Genomic DNA, 21357 nt, shown 5'->3' with positions numbered 1-21357 from the left:
CCAAATCCATGAGAATTTTCTACATTTATTTGGTTAACAATGAGGGAAGTAATCTTCCATTGGAATTTCAGATTACCTAAGGGGGATTAGTAAGTAAACTCCTACACTTTGTGGAAAGTGTATAGTCCTAGGGAGTTCCACTTCCCCTATTTTTTACACATACTCCCTCAATTTCATAATAATTCGCAACACTTTTTTTCATCCGTTTCATAATAATTGCAACACTTCCTTATTTGGTAAGGAACTGTAACTTTTTTATTATTTCTCTCGCTTACCAACCCTACTTACACTACCAATTTATTTATTTATTTTTTAAAAAAAAAAAAAAAAATTCTCTCCTATACTAACAATTAAATATATATCCACACTAACTATATTTTATATTTAAAAAATCTTCTTTTGGTCCCCACCCTATAATTTTCCTAAAATTTTGTGCTAACCCTATTATTACAAAACAGAGGGAGTAATTGATATGCCCCCTCCGTTTCGTAATAACCACAACACTTTCCTTTTAGATTCGTTTAATAATAATTGCAATTATTTTTTATTTAGTAAGGACCCACTACTATTATACTCCCCCCATTTCGTAATGATCGCAATAGTAGGTTTTACACAAAGTTTTAAAAAATCTATAGGATAAAGATCATAAGGTGAATTTTATAATATAAAGTATAGTTAGTAAGGATATATTTTAATTGTTAGTAGAAGAGAGAAATAATTAAAAAAAAGTAGTATAACTAGGGTTAGTAATTAATATGAGAGAGATAATAAAATATTTATGCAAGAGAGGTTACTGGGAGAGAGAAATAATAAAATAGTAGTAAGTCCTTATCAAATTCAGAAGTGTTGCAATTATTATGAAACAGATGTTAAAGGAAAGTGTTGCGATTATTAGAAAATAGAAGGAGTATTATTAAAAAAAAAAATTATTACTCTTTCATACTAAGCATTAAGTATATCTCCCTAATTATACTTTATATTATGAAAATCCTCCTTTAACGTTCACCCTATAATTTTCCTAAAACTTTTTGTAGTGTTTAGGCTCGATTTTTTTGAGCTTCTGAGCAGAGTAGAGCATATTTCAACAGAGTAGAGTAGATGTTAAGTATCAATAGAGCAGGTATTAGCAGAACAAATTATTATAGTAGAACAGTTTAAAAGAACAGGACCTAAACTGTTGCGATTATTATGTATCAAAGGCAGTAAATGCTTTTAATTTCAAAAAGAGTGAAGCAACAAATTAGAGACACCTAAATCAAGATATATAATTAGACAAGTAATTAAAAGTGTAGTGATATTTAAAGATAATTTACTTTTACCACGTGGCACTATATTCAACGTTATTGAGCTCTGTGACGTGCGGGTCCCACAAGCTGTCGGGTTGTCGTTTGGAGTGGAGTGTGTGGGGTCCAGTTGACATTGTGCCATTTCACTCGTGAAACTTTACAAAACACACTCCCTTCATTTTCTCGTGATATTTTCAGCCATCACAAATTCACTAAACATGCTCCTTTTTATTTAATTTTTTAACTTATTTTTTCAGCCATCACATATGACATGTTCTTCATTTGAATTTATAATGTGTAAAGGAATTTGTTTCTCCGATTTTGAGGGAAATTAGAATTCTAAAAGTGAGAAAATGCTTAGGTATTAATGTACTTAAAAGTCAATGCTAAAAAACATGAAAATTGGACAAAGACATGGTCATAAGTCATAAGTCATAAGATAAGAGACTTGAATCTACTTACAGTAGACTTGAAATTAATATGATGTGTGTATTTATCATGATTTAGCTTTAGAGAGTTCAAACAAGTGAATTCAAGCTGACATGTCTGTGCATTTGCATACTAAAGGAATTTAGTTTTATACAAATACGAATAATTTATAACTCATCTTGACTGAAATAGTCTATAGAATTAATCTATACATTCATTTAGCTAGCTAACACAAGATATACTCAAATTGAATACATTCTCACCGTAAAGTACTTTTTGTATATACATTGCTTCTAGTTTCAAATTAATCTAACATATTGGAAACGTGGGTTAAGAGTATAAGACACCCTTAAACCAAAATCTTATAACATAGAACAAGTTGAACAACAATATATAAAAATAATACTAAAGGTGCGTACTTAGTCAAAGGACAAACACAAAAGGATGGAGTAGTATATAAGCGGACTTGACACAACTCACTGCCATCCCTACAAAACTTTGTTAAAATATTAAACAATATAATCTTCAAGTAATCAAATAATTAATAGGAAATTATATTGATAAACTCCTTCTAGAACGCAAAACTTCCCGACACATACCAAACTAGATGCCAACAAAAATGTAATATATCGGCGAAAAGAATGAAATAAAATATCGAAGGCAAATACTTCGTAAGAAAAATGATGGAAATGGGGTCAGATTCCCATCATTCCAAAAACCACCATGTCCACCACCATCAACCCATTCAATTCCATCTATTACCTAAACTATAACCCCAACCAAAGGTAAACCCAAATAAAGCAAATGAAAGGGACATCAGAAGGGTAAATTTGAGAAACAAATTATATTTGCTTAAGGAAATTGTTTCAAAAATAAAAAGTTTAAGAAAATTAGAAAATAATTTTCTTAAAATAGTTAAGGAAAAGGACTCTGACCGACTGACTGTAACTCAACCCTCACGATATTTTGGCCCGTTATTTACGGGTCAGACACTTTGAGAGTGAGGGGAAAGGGTAAGGAATCTGCACCCTCAAAATGTCTATAGTGGGAATTAAACCCTCAACTTTAAGGTTGAAAGGTGCAATCTATCCTAGACTAAGTTTAGCTTGATTATTTTTAAGAAAAGTATGCTTAGTGCAACACAAATGACATTATGACAATAATACGGAGTACAATATAATGTTTAATATGAGGTTTTTTTTTGTTTTGTTTTTTTTTTTTTTTTTTTTCATTCAATTTACAATTTGATTATTTGACTTATTATTTCACACGGACATTACTAAATTAATTTTTGTTCAATTTGCAAATAATTTTCAACAAGTATTAGAATAGTTATACTCTCCCCTTATTTCATATAAATTGTTCGGTTTCCTTTTTGTTTATTCCATTCAAATTACTAGTACTTTTATCCCCTAATATTGTCAGTACGACTCACCATCGTCACTATATTTCCTTTCTATGTCACTTGTAAAAGACAAAGTGAAATGTTAAGAATAAGATAATTTTTAAGAGACAAAAGGAGTATAATCTCCAAAATCTCAATGCCCTTACATGAAACGCCACTAATTAAAATTAATGTTAATGAGAATAATTATAATTATAAATAATTAAGCAGAGTAACATCCTAAATCCAAAAACACAATCTCATCCCTAAACTCGTTTAATTCGAATTAACATAAAACTTTCTTACTCCATACAGATTTCTGTTACCACCTATCAAACGGGCCGTTAGAGTAACGTATAGCAAAACCCGAGAAGGGGAAGAAAAAAAAAAGGGGAAGAAAAAAAAAAGGGGAAGAATGAGCATCATATATGTTGATGAAAAGTGAAAAGAGAGAAAGAAGAAAAGAAGGGAAATACAAAGAAAAAAAAAAAAAAACGACCCATAGCACAATACCAGACAGGTAGGTACCCACCCTTCATCACTATCTCCACCCACACCTTTCTCTTCTCTCTCTATTTCTTCCTTTTTTACCTACCCATTTTCTCCTTCTTCAATTCTCCCTTCTTCTTCTTCAATAATCTCACAAAATCAAACAAATTTTCCCAAAATTTCACTGAATTTTCAATGGAACCTGTAATGGGTGGCTGTAATGGCGGCGGAGATGCTTCAAGTGGTGGCGGTTCATCAGAATCAACGGTTGTTTCAAAGGAAGAAGTTGTGGTTGAGCAACAAAACCTAAACCACCATAATCGACATCATACCCACCTCCATAATCATCATCAGAATGTTAATTTTGAGGTTTCTGATGATTCTGAGCTTGAATTAGGACTTGGGTTAAGTCTTGGTTCGAAGAATCATAAGCAAATTCCAAGGATTTTCACTGCTAAAGATTTTGCTAATAATAGTAATAATAATAATAATAGTAATAATAATAATGGGTCTTCTCCTTCTTCTGCTTCTTCTTGTTCTTCTCTGGGTTTAAGACCTCCTTCTTCTGTTAAGAATTCTGCTCCTGTTAACAATCACAATACTTCTTCTGGTACTAAGCGAGCTGTTTCTCCTACTGCTGTTAGGTATCTCTCTCTCTTCTATATTTTTTCCATTAATTTCTGTTTTTGGGAATTTTTTATTTGCTGATTATTTTGTTTTTTTCCCCCAATTTTTTTTTGCATGATTTTGGTTTATTTTTGGTGGGGTGATTGTATATTTGGGTGTATGATTTGTTGGTTTATTTGGGTGTATGATATTTGTGTTTGATTATTGGTGGTATTTTCATAGATTAGAGATTATGTGTTAGGGTTGAATTTGGGTGTATAATTTGTTGGTTTATATGGGTGTATGATATTTATGTTTGATTGTAGGTGGTTTTTTCATAGATTAGAGTTATGTGTTTGGGTTGAATTTGGGTGTATAACATGTTGGTTCTGTTTGTTATAGTCATTTTATTATGTGGAAGTTTTATTGTTGATGAATTATTGTTGGGGTGTTGTTTCTTGTTGTGTGGGAGCAGTCAAGTTGTGGGATGGCCTCCTATAAGGGCATACAGAATAAATAGCATGGCAAACCAATCGAAATCGGTTTCGAATGGAGAGAATGAGGCAGAGTTTGATGAAATGAAACAGAAAGATGTGATGTATGGTTCTGATGAGAAGGGTAATGCCAAGGAGACAGTTCCTAAGAAAAGTTGCTTGTTTGTGAAAGTGAATATGGATGGTGTTGCTATTGGTAGGAAGGTTGATCTCAATGCGCACTCCAGCTATGAGTCGTTAGGGCGAATGTTGGAGGAGATGTTCACCAATAGAGCTGTTGAGAGTATGATCCTACAACTTTGCTCTTTTTCCTTGCTTCATTGTGTTTTGCTGATGCTATAGATAATATGTTTGATGGATTAATCTAAGATGTTTAATTTAAGTGATGAAACATGAGGATCCTTTCTTAATATGCTAATTTGATTTGATAAGAATATTTTTGTTGCTTTCTTTAATGGTTTACATATTACTATATTAGTGGTGGCTTTGTGTTTTCTTGTTAAAAGGATAATGTCATGAAAGGGTATAAATGCTTAACTAGCAAGGGAGAAAAAGAACAAAAGGTTTAATGGCATAAACTTTAAAGCAACTTTATGATCAAAACAAACAATTGTATGGACAAGAGTGACTCAAAATTCAAGTTAAAGATGAAACGCATGAGGTCTTAGTGCTGTCGCGGTATTGCAATAGTTAAAACATGTGAAATGATGAAACATATTTCTGTTTAGTGATTGATTGTCACTTAATTTTATTGTTCCTCAGAATCAAGCGGAGAGGAGCTTATGTTGATGCCCAAAACGACCAGACCCTCCAAGTTGTTAGATGGATCATCGGATTTTGTGCTTACATATGAAGACAAAGATGGAGACTGGATGCTTGTCGGAGATGTTCCATGGGGGTATGTAATATCCACTTGATTCAGAATTTCAGATTATGCTTAGATTTGTTATGCTTCAAAGACTTATTTTGGTTCTTCATTTTCTTTTGGCCAATAGTCTGTCATGTTAATTTGGCACTCAGAAATTTAGGTATTTTGTGCCATGCATTTGTCTAAGAGAATTCATAAACCTACAAGTTAAAACAAGTAGCAAAAACTACATGTTGCATGACTTTGCTATAGCGTGGTGTTCTCACTTGTTGACCTTGTTTGTATATATTACGTTCTTTTCACCTGAAAATCTTGAATTTCTCGGAGCTGAACTTAACTTAATTGAGCGTGCTTGAATTTATTTGGACGCTTAAGCCTTAATGAGAATTTATTAGCCTTAATTGATCTTTACTTGGATTTTATGAGCTTTGAACTGAACATAGTAACCCTGAACTAAACTTATAAGCCCTTGACCTAAATCTGTTTGATCCTTAAAAGCAATTTTGCAAGGTGAAAAGTACAGGGCCATAGTATCAACGAGTTTTTTTTTTTTTAACTTCTGTTGCCAATTTGACATTTTAATTAAGTGAAGCTAGCATTACAATATTGAAGTTGGATAGTTGTATTGTTGGATACATTGTGCTATCTGATTTATGTCGTAAAATAGCGATGTGGTGGTCCTGTAAACTTTAAAACACATTTAAATTCTGGCAAACTCTGAAGACACGCAGTTATAGATGATTTGGAATATATACCTCCACAATGATTAGCATAAGATATGACAAAATGTCATTATCTAAGAGAACAACTTGTGTTGTGCTGCTCCATTTCCCCCCTATTGCTGGTCTTCTTAAATTACTATAGAAATCGGTGGATTCACATGGAAAAGACATGTTCAAATTACATGGTGTTCGCAACACTATAATTAGTTTTGTTTTGTTTTGGTTTGGATTGTTATCGTGTGCCAAGGGTAGAGTCTTTCTTGTTTTGGAAACTCTGCATGCAATGGTCGATGTTGTTTTGTGGTAACTGTTAACCTTTAGTTGCCTGAGAAATTTCCTGCTTGGGGCCATTTGTTATATGGGAAGTTTTTAACTGTGGTAGACTTTTCCGTGAAAATAAGGTATATTGTCTACAAGCCTGGGATAAAAAGTTATTTAATTGGATAATTGAAGCTTGATTGCCTTTCTTAATCACAGCTCTGGAATTACTTGTAATAGTGACTGTTACTTCCCATTGAACTTCATTACTTCAATTCCTTACTCTTCATTTACACAAGACTGATGCACTACATCCGCCTTTGGTTGTTACCATTACAGGATGTTCCTCAGCTCTGTGAAGCGGCTTAGAATCATGAGGACATCTGAAGCTAATGGACTTGGTAAACTGATGCCTTGTCAAGTTTGCTGTAAAATCCCTCCTTTTTCTGTATAGTTTAATACTCAAATAATTTTTAGTTTCTTGTCATTCAGCTCCAAGATCAGAAGAGAGAAGTGCCAAGCAAAGAAGCAGGCCTATATAGTCCATTTCTTCGTCATGTTTTAATATACAGAGAAAAAAAAAGCTGAAGCTAAATACTGGAAAAAGAGAGTACAATGGTTCTGCATACTCGTACAACGCAGACGTTGCCTAGTAACAACTGATCCTCTGCTTCTCATATATTTGTTTCTCATCAAAATCTCCTTTTGATTTTCCCCTTTATTCTACCACAAGTTTTTGGTTTTTGGGTTTTTTTTTTAGTACACATGATTTGCATACTGTCAGGGTTGGCTTTCTGTTAGTGTAAATATATATATGGGGTGCTAGGTTGTAACTTGTAAGGCTTCTTTGGTGTTTCGAAATACTGAATGAACTTGGATTTTGCCTTTGTAATGGAAATGGGTTTATATGGCTTCGGCTCTATGAAGCCTTGCTTTTACCTTCTACATCACTATGAGTCTATGACATTCTATGTAAAAAAAAAATTCTGGCTTTTGCTGTAATTTTTGCCTTGTCCTAGCTGCTATATTTCGACTTATACTTGGACAATGTGCAAAAATTGCAATTGCCGGGTACTTGTGATGCTCTGTTTCATTTTTGCTATCTGAGGCTGGCATATGATACCTGTTCTTATTTAAGTCTCTATTCTGTAATTTCTTTGTAGTGTAGATGTGAAATTGTATGAAAATATAACTTTTGAGCTTTCGCCTCGACTGGTACCAGTCTTGTAGCCATGGCCAATGGTGTATCTAATGGTCAGTTGTTGGACATTTTGCGGCTTACAATACTGTATTTGTTGGTGGGTTTTTTTTTTATCTGATCTCAAGAAATTGAACTTCATAGCACTTGACTTCATCGGTTTTCCCATATTTTGTGAAGTACTCGGATTAGATTTGATGTATTTTTATCAATTGCAAATTTTTAATTTTTATCCAACAACCACATACTATAAGTAGTAATTATACTTTTTATTATATTTCATTTTTGTATGTCCAATGTGCCCGCATTTTTAAGGGGAATTTTATTTATTTATTTTTACTTACCCGTTATTAGTTTGTTTTATTTTTGGTAAACATATTTACCTTATACATCAACGTTTACAAATTTTCATTCCCTCTCGTTTTAATCACATTTTCCTTGACTTGATCTATCTTTTAACTACAATTTTCTTACATTATCAACTGTTTTTTACATCCGCTCTACATTAATAAGAAACAAAGGCTACTGTAGATGGTAACTACGAATACGAAGTAAATACGAGTACATAAACTAACCGAGGTAGTATAACTCTTTGCAGACTTCATCTTCCGAGCAAAATATGAATGAAGGCTAATGTCGTAAAAGGACCGAAACAACAATCTCAAAGATCATGTGTATATAAGAGAAATAAAAATGAATATTAATATAATCCTAGAAACTATAAAGTGACAATTTTTTTTTTTTTTTGGAACTTTTTTTTTTTTTTATTTTTTTTATAATTTTTATTACTATCTCCGTTTCATATTTTTTACAACTTTAAAATATTTTATACCTCACAAATAATACCCTAAAGTTACAAAAAAATATAAAACGGAATTTTGGAACTTAAATATTGTACAGATGAGGATTTTTCTGTTTTGGTAAATACATATATTAAAGACTATAAAGTCAACAAGTTGAGATGGCCGAGTTGGTCTAAGGCGCCAGATTAAGGTTTTGGTCCGAAAGGGCGTGGGTTCAAATCCCACTCTCAACAATTTTATGCAACTCTTTTTTTTCTTAGTAAACTTTTATTCTGTCCAGTCTCCACATTTAGTTTTCAAACTCACATATCCGTTCAAATTATGCTATTAACGTGAAGTCCTCACATTATCCGTTCAACTTACACTAACATAAAGTCGTGACTATTAATTCCGGACATAATATTTATGCTCCTTATCTTCATCATTTATAACTGCAACCCTGTTTGCTATAATGGGCTGCTGACTATTGCATATAAAGATTATAACTGGTCCAATCATCGATTATTTTTGTTCCCAGTATTCTGCCACTCTATTGATTTTCATAATTTGGTCCAACACCTCTTTCTTTTCCTGACAAAATGGTCCAATATCTTACTCTAATTAGCATTTATACCTCTTGACAAATTTGTGCTGATTCAATGGCAATGGTCCTTATCCTGCTGCAATTTGGCATTTTGTCAGCTGCAACTATCCATGTTTATTACACCCTTTTTATTGTTATTTGTATTTTATTTCTTCCCATCTTTTGTTTAGATTTACAGCAATATTATGAAGTAAGTTTAGGAGCACACAAGTTTATGAAACATCACCACCCTTCGAGTAGGGAGCGAGGCAAAGGATTACCCCGAGTGTTAACTTAAACTTCTCAGGACAGACTCGTGAGTGTCAAGGTTGTACTCGACTACTCTTGTACACTGATAAAACAGTAGGACTCGGTGTTTAAATTATAGGAACAGGTTGATTGGGCTTGAGCAGACTAGCAACATACTCCATAGAGTCCATACTAGTCTTATATGTATCTGTTATAAGAGCATCCACATTGGTGGGAAAATAGGCTCTCCATTTGCCAAAAAATGGAAATGGGGACCTTCCCACCAATGTTACTCCTTTTCCATTTGATAAATATTTTTAGGGAGGTTAATTTGATGGGAAGCCTTCCAAAAATTCATATGGGCCCAATTTGCACACTTGGACACCAAAAATTTAGGCGGGAGAGAGTGTGGCCGGCGTGGAGTGGGGGAGTAGGCGGGGCCGGAGGTGGTGGGGCGGAGACGGTGGCTGGGGTTTGGGTTTGGTCTGGTTTTTATTTTTTATTTTTTATTTTTGATTTTTATTTTTTATTTTTTTAATAATCAATTAAATAGATTAAAAAAAACAACCAATCAGCAGATGCCACGTGACACAATTAACCTTTAATGACTACCGGAGTTGACGTCCGTTAGTCATTTGGGTATTTGGGGCATTTTTGTTAAACAAGCCAAGTTAAACAGCCAGCAGCCAACAACCATTTGCCAAACAAGGCCTAAGTGTCAAATTTCTTTAAGCATGGTAACTTTATTTGTAAATTATATATTAATAAAATTTATTATTGAGTTGCTCACGAGCTTATCGAATCGAGTTAGAGCTTGCTCAACTCGTGCTCGTGAATATCTTGAGTCGAGCCAAATCGAGTCGAGTTTTGACTGAGTCGAGTTCGAGTTGCTCGCGAGCTGCTCAACTCGATTAGCACCCCTAAGACAGATGCTTACAATCTGGGTTTACCAAATAAATTATATATTTTTTTCCAAAATAAATAAAATTATGCAACTAACTTTTTGCGGTTGTAACATGTTAAAGAAGATCATATTATAAATTTTAAAATTTACTATTTAATACCAGCAAGTTGAGATGGCCGAGTTGGTCTAAGGCGCCAGATTAAGGTTCTGGTCCGAAAGGGCGTAGACCAAAGCTTATCATCAAGTTCTTAAGCAATTATATAAAGATTTGAATTATTTTTCCTTGAAGTATTGAGACTTCCTTTGTAATAATCTACAATAAAGGGTACAATATTGAAGGAGAATTCTATCTTTTGAAGAATTTTTATCTATACCCCCCTCTTTTGATTTTGATCTATTGAACACCAACTTCAATCTGATTACAAAATATAACATAAAGTAAAATATAATTTAAAGTGGACAAAAAAAGTTGCTACATACAAAGTTACAACTAAGAATATGCAGGATAACTTAGTTAATCCTAGAGAGACAAGATTTCGGTCTCATTCGGATGTAGGCTATATGCTGCCATTTACAGGAGAAGCAGTAAAAATAGGTTTATCCTTGTCTATGTTAGCTGTAGTTAAACTATTACTGCTGCTTTTCCTCCTAGGCTTTGCTTCACCTAGCATTGTGATCACATCTCTCATTGAGGGACGGTCTTTAGGTACCTTTGCGGTGCAAAGGAGCGCGATTTTAAGCACTAACAGCATCTCTTCTTGTACATGTTTACAGTTACCTGCTAGGGTAGGATCAAGCACTTCTTCTAATGACCTGTTGTTTCTTGGTTTGTTTCTTATCCACTCTACAACATCTATTGACTCTCCGAATTCTTTGTCTATCGGCCTCCTCCCGGTTATGAGCTCCAATAGTACCACCCCATAGCTGTAAATGTCACTCTTCTCATCTACTTTTAATGAGTATCCATACTCTGCATCACAAAAGAGAGCAAAAAACATCATTAGTGTAAACAATTGAATTTTGATTTTACATTAACATTATAGAAAATAAACTGAATTAGGGACTTACCAGGGGCTATGTAACCATGAGAACCAGCAATCATAGAGACAGTTTCGTCGTTTTTGATCATCATCTTAGCCAATCCAAAATCAGCAATCCTTGCATCTAGGTTGGCATCAAGCAATATATTGTTCGATTTAACATCTCGGTGTATGACTGGTGGATGACAATCATGATGAAGATAGGCAAGTCCTTGAGCAACTCCAACTGCAATGTTATATCTTGACACCCAATCTACTAACAACCCTCCTTCTTGTTTATTATGCAAAGCATCTCCAAGGTTTCCGTTATGCATGTACTCATATAAAATCATAGCATCTTTATCAGTATGAAGAAACCCTAATAATCTGACAATATTTCTATGTCTTAACTTCCCTAGAAGGTTCACTTCCCCTACAAGATCATCACCCGCGCTCCCTGCCTCAATGTCAGTCTTTGCTTTCCACAGCTTCTTGACTGCCACAACCATGTTCAGCCGAGGTACCTCAGCCTTGTAGACTATTCCTGTGGCTCCCATTCCTATGACATTGGACTCCTTGATGCAGGAGAGTATGTCATTGCTGGTGAACCCGAGTCTTTGGAAGGCCATTAGCCTCCAAGGCCATGCCCCATTGCCTGCATCATCATATCTCTCAAAGCATGTGCCATTCGCGTACCACCTTTTGTACATAATGTTGCCCCCTAAGATTGCAATCCCTACTGCTAAAACAGCTGCAACCCCTATTGCCCAACCTGTAAGGACATGTTTGGTTCGGAGGTTTTGATTTTCTTCTCTAATGGGTGAGGCTGCAGAGCAAGGCGGAAGGATCCCACCACAAAGGCCTTTATTTCCTGCTAGATCAGCAGGGTTGATAGCCTTAAGTATACCATTTGATGGAATAGGACCAACAAGCTGGTTATGTGACACATTGAACATCTCTAAAGCTGGTGAACTACCAAAATGTTCCGGGATTTTGCCTGTTAAGGTGTTGTTGGAAAGGTCTAGAACTGCTAATGAAGGCATCATTGCGATAGACTCAGGAATTTCACCGCTTAATTTGTTGTTTTTCAAGCTTAGAGTGACTAGTTTCTGACAAGAAGCAATGCTGCTTGGGATCATACCAGTAAAGTGATTCGATGAGAGATCAAGAACAGAAAGTGAAGGGCAGTCCTGAAACTGATCTGGAATTTTACATCCTAAATTGTTTTTTGAGACCATGAGAGTTTGGAGATTAGGAAGGGACAGAATTGTGGAGGGCAGAGAAGAATGTAGGAGGTTTCCTGATAAATCGATGAACGACAGAGAAGGCGAAGAAGCAAGATCATTAGGAATGCTACCAGTCAGACTGTTATTAGCCAGTTCTAATCTCTGAAGCTTAGGTAACTTCCCAAGACCCAAAGGAATAGAACCAGAAAGGCGATTATTATGGACTCGAACACGAACTAATGAGTTGCATTTAGACAAACTAGCTGGTATAGAACTATCAAATGCATTATTGAACAGAATGAGCTTAGTGAGATTACCTTGATCACAAAGGCCATTCGGAATTTCACCAGAAAATGAATTGGATGAAATATCCAGCCACTGCAAGGGGCAATTTTTACCAAGATCACTAGGCAAAGGGCCGGAAATCGAGTTATTCCAGAGCTCAAGAATCTGCAACTGAGGCAATTTACCAATCCCAGAAGGGACTGAACCTGATAACTTGTTAAACATCAGGTTTATCAGCTGTAAGTTCTTCAGTTCACCTATTTCTGCTGGGATTTCCCCTGATAGTAAATTATCAGACAAATCAAGGGAAACTAAGGATGAAAGATTACCAATTGTAGAAGGAATTTTTCCTTCCAAATTGTTTTTATACAAGTAAAGTGTATCCAGCTGAATTAACCCACCTAATTCAGCTGGGATTTCGCTGCCTAGATTAGCAATTGCCAAATCCAAGTACTTGAGATTGGTAAGATTACCAAACTCTCTAGGAATCTTCCCTTCAAACACATTATACCCAAGAATCATGGTTTCTAAAGATGACAGATGCCCGAGCTGAGGCGGTATTCTGCCTGTCAAATTGTTTCCTGACAGGCCTAAAAACTTCAGATTCTGCAAGTTCATGTAAGAAGCAGGAATTGATCCAGCAAAGTAACTTCCTCGAAGATCAAGAGTTTCGAGGAGAGTTGCATTGCTTAAATCAGTAGGAAGATCACCCTCAAAGTTATTTCCAGAACAATTCAAATAAGTCAATGCATCAAACTTACCAAATCCCAAAGGAAAAACCCCAGAAAACAGATTCTGACTCACATCTAAGGACTTCAAAGATGTGATATTTGTGATAGAATTTGGCAACAATGTTGTAAACCCATTACAGCATAAATTCAAATATGACAGTGAATTCAGCTGTTGAAACTCATCAGAAATCTTCCCACTGAGGTTCATGTGGGAAACATCAAGCTTTTCGACGAATCCTAGCTCATTGCAGTAGACACCAGTCCAACTGCAATGAGCTGAATCATTTACATCAGATGATAACTTCCAGTCGTGTAGCCGGTCCAATGGATCGACTAAGCTTGATTTAATCGATAACAGGACAGAGGCTTCATCACTGAGATTCGCGGCACTGATAGTGTAGTAACAACCAATGTAACAGTAAAAGAGGAAGAACAACAAGAATGCCAACTCAAGTTTAAGCTGCATATTGTTATTAAGTGATCTTCTACTAATTACTTACACTAATTTTAGTGTAACTACTTTTTCATGATTGCTGAATGAATAACATGAGGTGGGCTCTTGTGGGTCAGGGGAGTTTGATTGAAAAAAATGTGGAAGAACAAAGAAGAAGAAGAAGAAGGAAGATAAATGAAATTAGATTGGTTAATAAATAAGCACCATAATATTAAGTACATATTAATACTATACAATATAAAAGATTAGATAAATATTTTGATTATTTATATAATCAAATTGGATGAAGATGTAAAAAAATTTGGAATTATTGGGAGTATCTCCGACAATAAACATGGAGAGAATGTGTTTCTCTAAGCTAAGTTTCTTACTTGCTTCTAGTACTGTTAATATAAGTTTGGTCAACTATAATATTAAGTAAATATGATTGTAAATTAAGATTAACTTTGGGTGTTTAGTGTTTAATTAATTAGAGGGAATATGTCTGATTATACAGTTGTTTATTGAAGCATAATGCAGCACATCTTTAATTAGGCTCTTGCATTTCTTAAAAGACAATTAATACTTAAATTATATTCCCCTTTAAGTTTGCCAGGTGAAAGTTTAGAGTTGAATTCTTGGTGAAAGTAGTTTCCCATGTTTGGAACATCCTCTTCTTCCATAGATCTGTTATTTAATCGTAATTTTTATTATAAAAATGTGTCTTACTTCATCTTAATACGTAAAAATGGGAAGAAAAAAAAAAAAAAAAACTCTTCTAATTTTTTTTAAAGGTAGTTCATCTGGTGGCGTTAGTAATTCAAAATATGCTTATATCAAAATATGATGTTGGATATCTTTATTGCTTTTTTAGAGCTCGATTTTCTTGAGAGGAGAAAATATAAGGGATTGAGTCAAGTGCGGTCTTATTTTGAGTTCACATACTAATCACGTTGTTAATTAATGTCGCTATAACAATTAAATCCGGAGTAAGGGAGTGAGGGACTATAAAATAAAATTGGTTGGTTGATGATTTTGATAATTAAAAAATAAGGAAAAGAGAGTAATGAGTGTGAATCCCGAAGGTGCATGGCCAAAATGATAAGTCCTAAGTTTGATCAAAATGGAGAAGAGTAACTTTCAAGTATGACAAAGATTCTTGTAAGTAAGTGTCACTATTACTCAACTACAAGTCAAGTGTTTAAGTCTTATAGTCTATAAAGCTCTCAACTTTATCCAAAAACATATCGAGTAGTTTACAAAAGGTGTAGGCTACAACAATCTCCACATAATTTTTAGTACGATGTAATAATGACTAAATAAGCTGGCAAGTGTCTTTAATTAGTTATTAAGAAATTTTAACTATTGTGTAATTATTTTTATGTCATCAAACTATCAAAGAAGTTTAACTTGTATAAAATAATTTTTCATTTCTAAAGACGATATTGAGACAGTCTTATAATAAATTGTATTTATTTATAAATTTTATTAGAAAATCTATTTATAACTTATTTTAGACTGCATAAGTTTTGATAAAATGGGGTTTTTCATTCCCATCAACTTCTTACAAAAACTACTTTTATTTAGATGATTTCACACACAAATAAAACAATTATTGACATAATAAGTTGAATCCTTACCTACAACTACTCTTACTATAAAATAAATTTTTATTTAGACAATTTTACGCACAAATAAAACAACTACTCTTGACTAAATAAATGAATCATTACATCCTTTCAACATAAAAAATGAATCATTACATTTAATCAAGTTTTGTTACAATGAGTTTATTTTTATTCTTGTCAATTTCTAGCTTATAAAAATAAATTTTAATCAAACAATTTCGAAAAAATAAAACACTTTTTCGAATTAAAACTCAAGATAAATTAGACCTTGGTTTCAAATAAAAAAAAAAAAAGAAAAAAAAAGATAAATTAGACCATCTCACCAAATACTAAATTGTTTTTACGTCTATTAGCTTTCAATTTTCTTAATATCTAAAAAAATGTTGGAAATTAAATTTGAAGAGATTTAATTAAAAAAAGGAAAAAAAATTAATGTAGATCTTATTGCGGAAAATGAACTTTAGTAGTGATTAATTATCTCAATAATTATCTATATAAGAAGGAATACTTATTAGTTGGGTTAGTTGTATGATGAAATGGATGATTGAGTTGGACAAGAGGAATCTTTTACATGTTATAGGAATAACCAGACACTGCAACAAAACAAATTCACTTCCATGCAATGTTTTCTAATATTATTAAAATATCCAAAAAGGTGATGTCACTACTAACCCTGAAATAATTACTGAAATTATTACAATTAACCCTATACTTCATATAATCTTTATACTATAATATAATTGCCAAAAGGGAATTTTACTAGCATTTGTAAAAATAAAATCTAATGAGAAAATGTCTGTAAATTTCCTTCAAATACTTTTTAAGCCTTTCAATCAGAAACTTTATGCTTCTTGCTTCTTTCCTTTTGCTTTCCTTGTTTTCTTTTCCTCCTTTTTTTACCTTTGCAATTTACATTTAATTAGCAAATGTCTTTAAGCCTTTATATTTCTATATTTCTTTTAAAGGTTTCTTAGAAATTTCTATTCAAAAGGTCTCTTAGGAATATTTTTTCCTTTCCATTGAATTCAGTAAATCATCATCATAATTTGCACTATTGTCTAATGTTTAGATTTTATTTGGTGTAGAGCAAGAGAGCCACCAAGGGATATGATGTAGACGAGATTTGATTTTAAGTTTTGAGTAAGTATCACCCCTTAATAATTTAACCAATTAAGTTAGTTGATCATCCGCATGTAAATGTTTAGATGTTATACATTTAAATAAGTGAAACTCTAACAAATATAAAGTAGGTTGATAGCTCGCTACAAGTAAATAAGCTAGAATTGTTGTAAAGTTTCAAATCAACGTTAGATTTTAAATAGATATTGTTTACATTGATGTTCATGGTAAATCATTTTCATATTAGGGCTATGTATGTACTTTTTGATCGATTTTCATCACAGTACAACTCATGGCAATTGTTCAGAGATGTGGCAACAAAAATTATTAAGAAATAAACCAAATTAAAAAAAGGAAAAATTGATTCTAATAATCTCACCTTTAGCCGGTTCGCTGTTATAATCCCACCTTTGGACTATTATTTAATAATCCCACTTTTATAGGGGATCTTCTTCTATTGGTCCCCAACTTGTTGGTAACCGGTTTTGATAAGTTAATATGTCATGTGTCATTTTGTAATTGGTTGAAAAATAAAAAAAAAAAATTAAAAAATTAAAAACTAAAAAAAAAAAGAAAAAAACCCACCAGCCACCCCCACCCACCGTGAAACCCTAACCCTCACCCTAGCCCCACCAAAAACCAGTCGGCCGCCACCCTAAACCTTCGAAAACGGCTGGTCGGAACCCTCCCAGTACCAAAAACCACCCCACCGACCAAAAGCCACTCCCAAAATCACCCCTAACCCAAATCCTAACCCCGAAACCACCATAACTACCATAACCACCTTGAAAAACGCCGAAAACCTCCTCTCACTGCCAAAAACTGCCGAAAAGCCCCTCTAACCGCCGAAAACCTCCGAAACTCCTACCGAAATTCAAGCTCAAGCCATCCCTTCTTCTCTTGAAGGTTTTTCTTTTCTTTTTTTTTTTTTTACTTTTTTTTTTACCTTAATTCATTGAAATTAAGGGCCGATTTTTGCTGCGTGGGGGTGGGAATAGGGGTTTCGGCGTTTTGGCGGTGGGGATGGGGAGGAGGGCTGTCAGAGGTTAGGGTGGTCGTTGGGGGTTGGCTAGGTTTTTTTAAAAAAAAAAATCTTTTTTTTTATTTAAAAATTTTTTTTACCAGATTTTTTTTTAAGGTTTTTCTTTTTGAGCAATAATTTAGTGATACGTGTCACTCAAATTAAAAAAAAAAAAAGTTTACCTAATGTACAGGTTACCGGTCATAAAAGACCAATAGAAGAAGATCCCCTATAAAGGTGAGATTATTAAATAATAATCTAAAGGTGGGATTATTAATAGCGAATCGGCCAAAGGTAGGATTATTAGAATCAATTTTACTATTAAAAAAAGGCAATATTTACCTATATTCTTTGGTAATGTTTACCAATATTTAAAAAGAAAGGCAATATCAATGTAGAAAACATAAATTTGGAGTAGTCTATTACTCTATTAGGGTTTTTTTTTTTTCCTAAAATAAAAAAATTATATTTAGGAGGGAATTTGTAAAGTTTGAAGAAAAAAATTTGGAGGCTGTGGTTAAACATTAGAAAATTGACTTTTTATTTTTTATCATTACTTTTAAGCCTTGCCAATATTAGACACAAGATCAATAAGTAATATGAAAATGTTCCAAAAAAAAATGCAAGTTTATTAAACTTATGACTCAAGTTAATTCATCACATGAAATTCTTCTTAATGCAATTTATTAACTTATCACAATAACTTTTAGCAAAATAAAATCAACATAAATAATTTATTTAAGTAGAATAAGTTATATTCAGCAATAAGTGCATAAAAAAAAATTTAAATACAACATAAAAATAAGTTAGTTACTTTAAGCATATTTTCATCAAAATTAAGCTAAATTCAACAAAAATATGGTGAGAAAAACAAACCTTGACCTTTGCATAAACTAAAAGTTTCTAGTTGACTTTGGCACAAATTATTTAAAAATATGTTTAATTTAACAACAATGTTAAATATGGGTTTGAGTTGCATTCACCATCTAAAGAGAGAATCCACTTCATAAAGCCTGATAATAAGGTTATCACATGATAATAAAAGAGTAGCTAGCCCATTTTCTTTATAAAACGATTAACCCTCAAGGGGATTTTTTTTTTTTTTTTTTTTTTTTTTTTTTTTTTTTTTAACACATACTCACTTATATTGTGCATATGAAGCCTCCGCTCTTTTTTATGTGCCTCCGCTCTTTTTTATGTGCCTCGTATGTGATATTTCATAAAACCAAATCGCGCTTTCAACAGAAAAATAACCAAATTCATAAAATACAATCATATATCAAAAAGAGAATTTTGAAAAATAAATTAAACAAACTCTTACTACTTGAAATGTAATCTTTAATGGGACTGGAGAACTGTATGGGGAGGCTATGATACGGAGAAGTACAAGGATGCATGTAGTGAAGAGTTCTGAATACGGTGGAATATTTATAAGAGACATTGTATCATATAAATGTATAAACAAAACATGCAATAATTCAAAGGAATTAATTCGAAACAGAAAGAAATAATGGGAGATAAGTAGTGATGAACATGTTAGTATCAATCATATTATGGACCCACCAAACCGTCATTCTTCCCACTAATAAAAACAGTTAATTTAATTAGAGTTAATTAAAATAATTAGCCTAAATTTCACATGCACACGCATGTGGCCCAGCTCATACACATATATACCAAATTAGTGGTAGTTTGGTACTATCTTTTTTTATGAGTAATAGATTATTATATGAATAATAATAATAATGTTTTGTATTTAAGAATTGATGAAAGTGATGCTAATTGCTGGATTATTGACAAAGTGATGAGGTACATTATTTGCATGGGTGCCATGTGAGTTCACAACTCCTTAATTCCATTATTGAGTGAGAGATCAAATGAGTTGGTTTAGGAGGACTTTTGGATGCATGGCTTGAGTCATTTTGGTTTAATAGGGCTATTTTGAGGAAGGTTATATGAACATTCATGATTGTGTGAGGAGATGGGTTCAACATTAGCAATTAGGCTATTTTGTCACCAATGATTATTAAAATTACCCATAAGGTCTTAATTGAAATCAATTTCTATGGCTGATTATCAATGTCTAGCTATAAACACATGTGCACAATGCTCATTATGCATTAATAGAGTTTTAGAGCACAGTTGCATATGTAAAGAACATAAGATATGCTCTTTTAGCTAGTTTTCAACTTAGTTTTCAACTTGTTCTTCATATTAAAAAAAATCATATATCATGTTCTTTTATTGGAATATCATACTTTAAACAGAATGTATGCAGTGGTGTATATATATACTTGGTACATAGTGAGGAACTGAGCATCATGCACATGTGTCCATGATTTAGTTTGTAGCTAATCGTTACTAGGAACTAGTATGTTATAGACTTATAAATACAAGCTCATGAGGAACACTTCCATATACTACCAATGTCTACCATGGCCGTGACTCGTGAGGTCGTCCTTTTGCTTCTAACTTGGTATGAAGTAAAAGATATATAGAACTTTGAGGAAGGTACTACGAACATTATATATGTGACAAAGAAGCATAATTGGTTGTGGTGGTAAAGCTCACGCCTTCCATAGGTTATAAGAACATTATTTAACAATGGCATGACCAATTGGCTCATTATCTACCAATTTAACAAAACTGATGATAGAGTATATAAATCGATCCCGGGCTTCAACCATCAGCTTAACCTTTTGGTTAAGTTGGTCCTTTAACATGGTATCAGAGCCAGCGTGACACAAAGGTCACGAGTTCGAATCTCATCCACCCCTCCTTTTAAAGTGGAATATTAAACGTTGGGTATGGTGAGTCCCATGCTACATCCACACTTCAAGGCCAATGGGCTCTCATGTGAGGGGGCGTGATAGAGTATATAAACCGATCTTGGGCTTCAACCATCAGCTTAAGCTTTTGGTTGAGTTGGTCCTTCCGGGGCTCCTCCACCAGCCTGTGGCCCAATGCAGCAAGCCTATATAGCTAGTCCAGCATATTATGGTCAGCTATACACTCCCACGGAGTTAGGATCGGCTTTCTCATCCATGAATTTGGCAAATACAGCCAACGGATGGTACATGACTCGGGTGCGACCTTGCATATGACTCATAACTCATGTACTCTCATGCCCTTGTTTAATTTGAGCACTAATAGTAATATTTTAGTTGGTAATGGTCATCCCATTCCAATTACTGGTTATGGTCACACTACTCTCCCAAACAACAAATTAGCTCTCCGTGATGTTCTTTTAGCTCCTCAAGTCATTAAAAACTTAATTTCAGTTCGAAAATTTACTTCTGATAATTCAATTTTTATTGAGTTTTGACCCATATGTTTTTTCTGTGAAGGACCTTCAAACGGGGAGGATAATAACGAGATGCAACAGTTCGGGAGACCTTTACCCAGTCACCAACACCACTTCACCATCATCCCTCAACTCTCATTGATCACTTCACCAACCACTTGGCATAGTCGTTCGGGACACCCCGGTGCTAATTCTTTGAGTTATCTTAGGAGTAATAATTTTATAGATTGTAATAAGGAGCGTGGCTCCATGTTTTGCAATTCTTGTTAATTAGGGAAGCATGTTAGACAACCCTTTTATGATTCTACTAGTCATACTTCTTGCGCTTTTGATATTATT

At 33.6% G+C, this 21357-nt stretch overlaps 2 protein-coding genes and 1 non-coding gene across 4 annotated transcripts; 2 read left to right on the top strand and 1 right to left on the bottom strand.

The window, feature by feature from the left end:
- The first annotated feature begins 3584 nt into the window (after positions 1-3584).
- On the top strand, positions 3585-7617 carry LOC110689706 (auxin-responsive protein IAA12-like). Of its 2 annotated transcripts, none has more exons than XM_021866484.1 (5): positions 3585-4232; positions 4670-4971; positions 5451-5586; positions 6876-6937; positions 7014-7617. In XM_021866484.1, the coding sequence occupies exons 1-5, from the start codon at positions 3784-3786 to the stop codon at positions 7076-7078; spliced, it is 1014 nt and encodes a 337-aa protein (XP_021722176.1). In that variant the 5' UTR covers positions 3585-3783; the 3' UTR covers positions 7079-7617. The 2 variants fall into 2 exon arrangements, with proteins under 2 accessions (XP_021722176.1, XP_021722177.1); XM_021866485.1 differs by having other exon boundaries at positions 3586-4232; positions 7029-7617.
- Positions 7618-8689: 1072 nt separating this feature from the next.
- Positions 8690-8770, top strand: TRNAL-AAG. The gene has a single exon. It is a non-coding gene; the product is annotated as a tRNA-Leu (tRNA).
- Positions 8771-10548: 1778 nt separating this feature from the next.
- Positions 10549-14337, bottom strand: LOC110689705 (MDIS1-interacting receptor like kinase 1-like). Its single transcript, XM_021866483.1, has 2 exons — positions 11321-14337; positions 10549-11222 (listed from the first exon to the last, which is right to left on the bottom strand). The coding sequence occupies exons 1-2, from the start codon at positions 13977-13979 to the stop codon at positions 10810-10812; spliced, it is 3072 nt and encodes a 1023-aa protein (XP_021722175.1). The 5' UTR covers positions 13980-14337; the 3' UTR covers positions 10549-10809.
- Positions 14338-21357: the final 7020 nt, after the last annotated feature.

This window comes from Chenopodium quinoa, unplaced genomic scaffold (genome assembly GCF_001683475.1).
Source record: "Chenopodium quinoa cultivar QQ74 unplaced genomic scaffold, ASM168347v1, whole genome shotgun sequence".
Lineage (NCBI taxonomy): Eukaryota > Viridiplantae > Streptophyta > Magnoliopsida > Caryophyllales > Amaranthaceae > Chenopodium > Chenopodium quinoa.
Note: the sequence above shows the minus strand (reverse complement) of the source record. Positions and strands in the feature narration are given on the sequence as shown.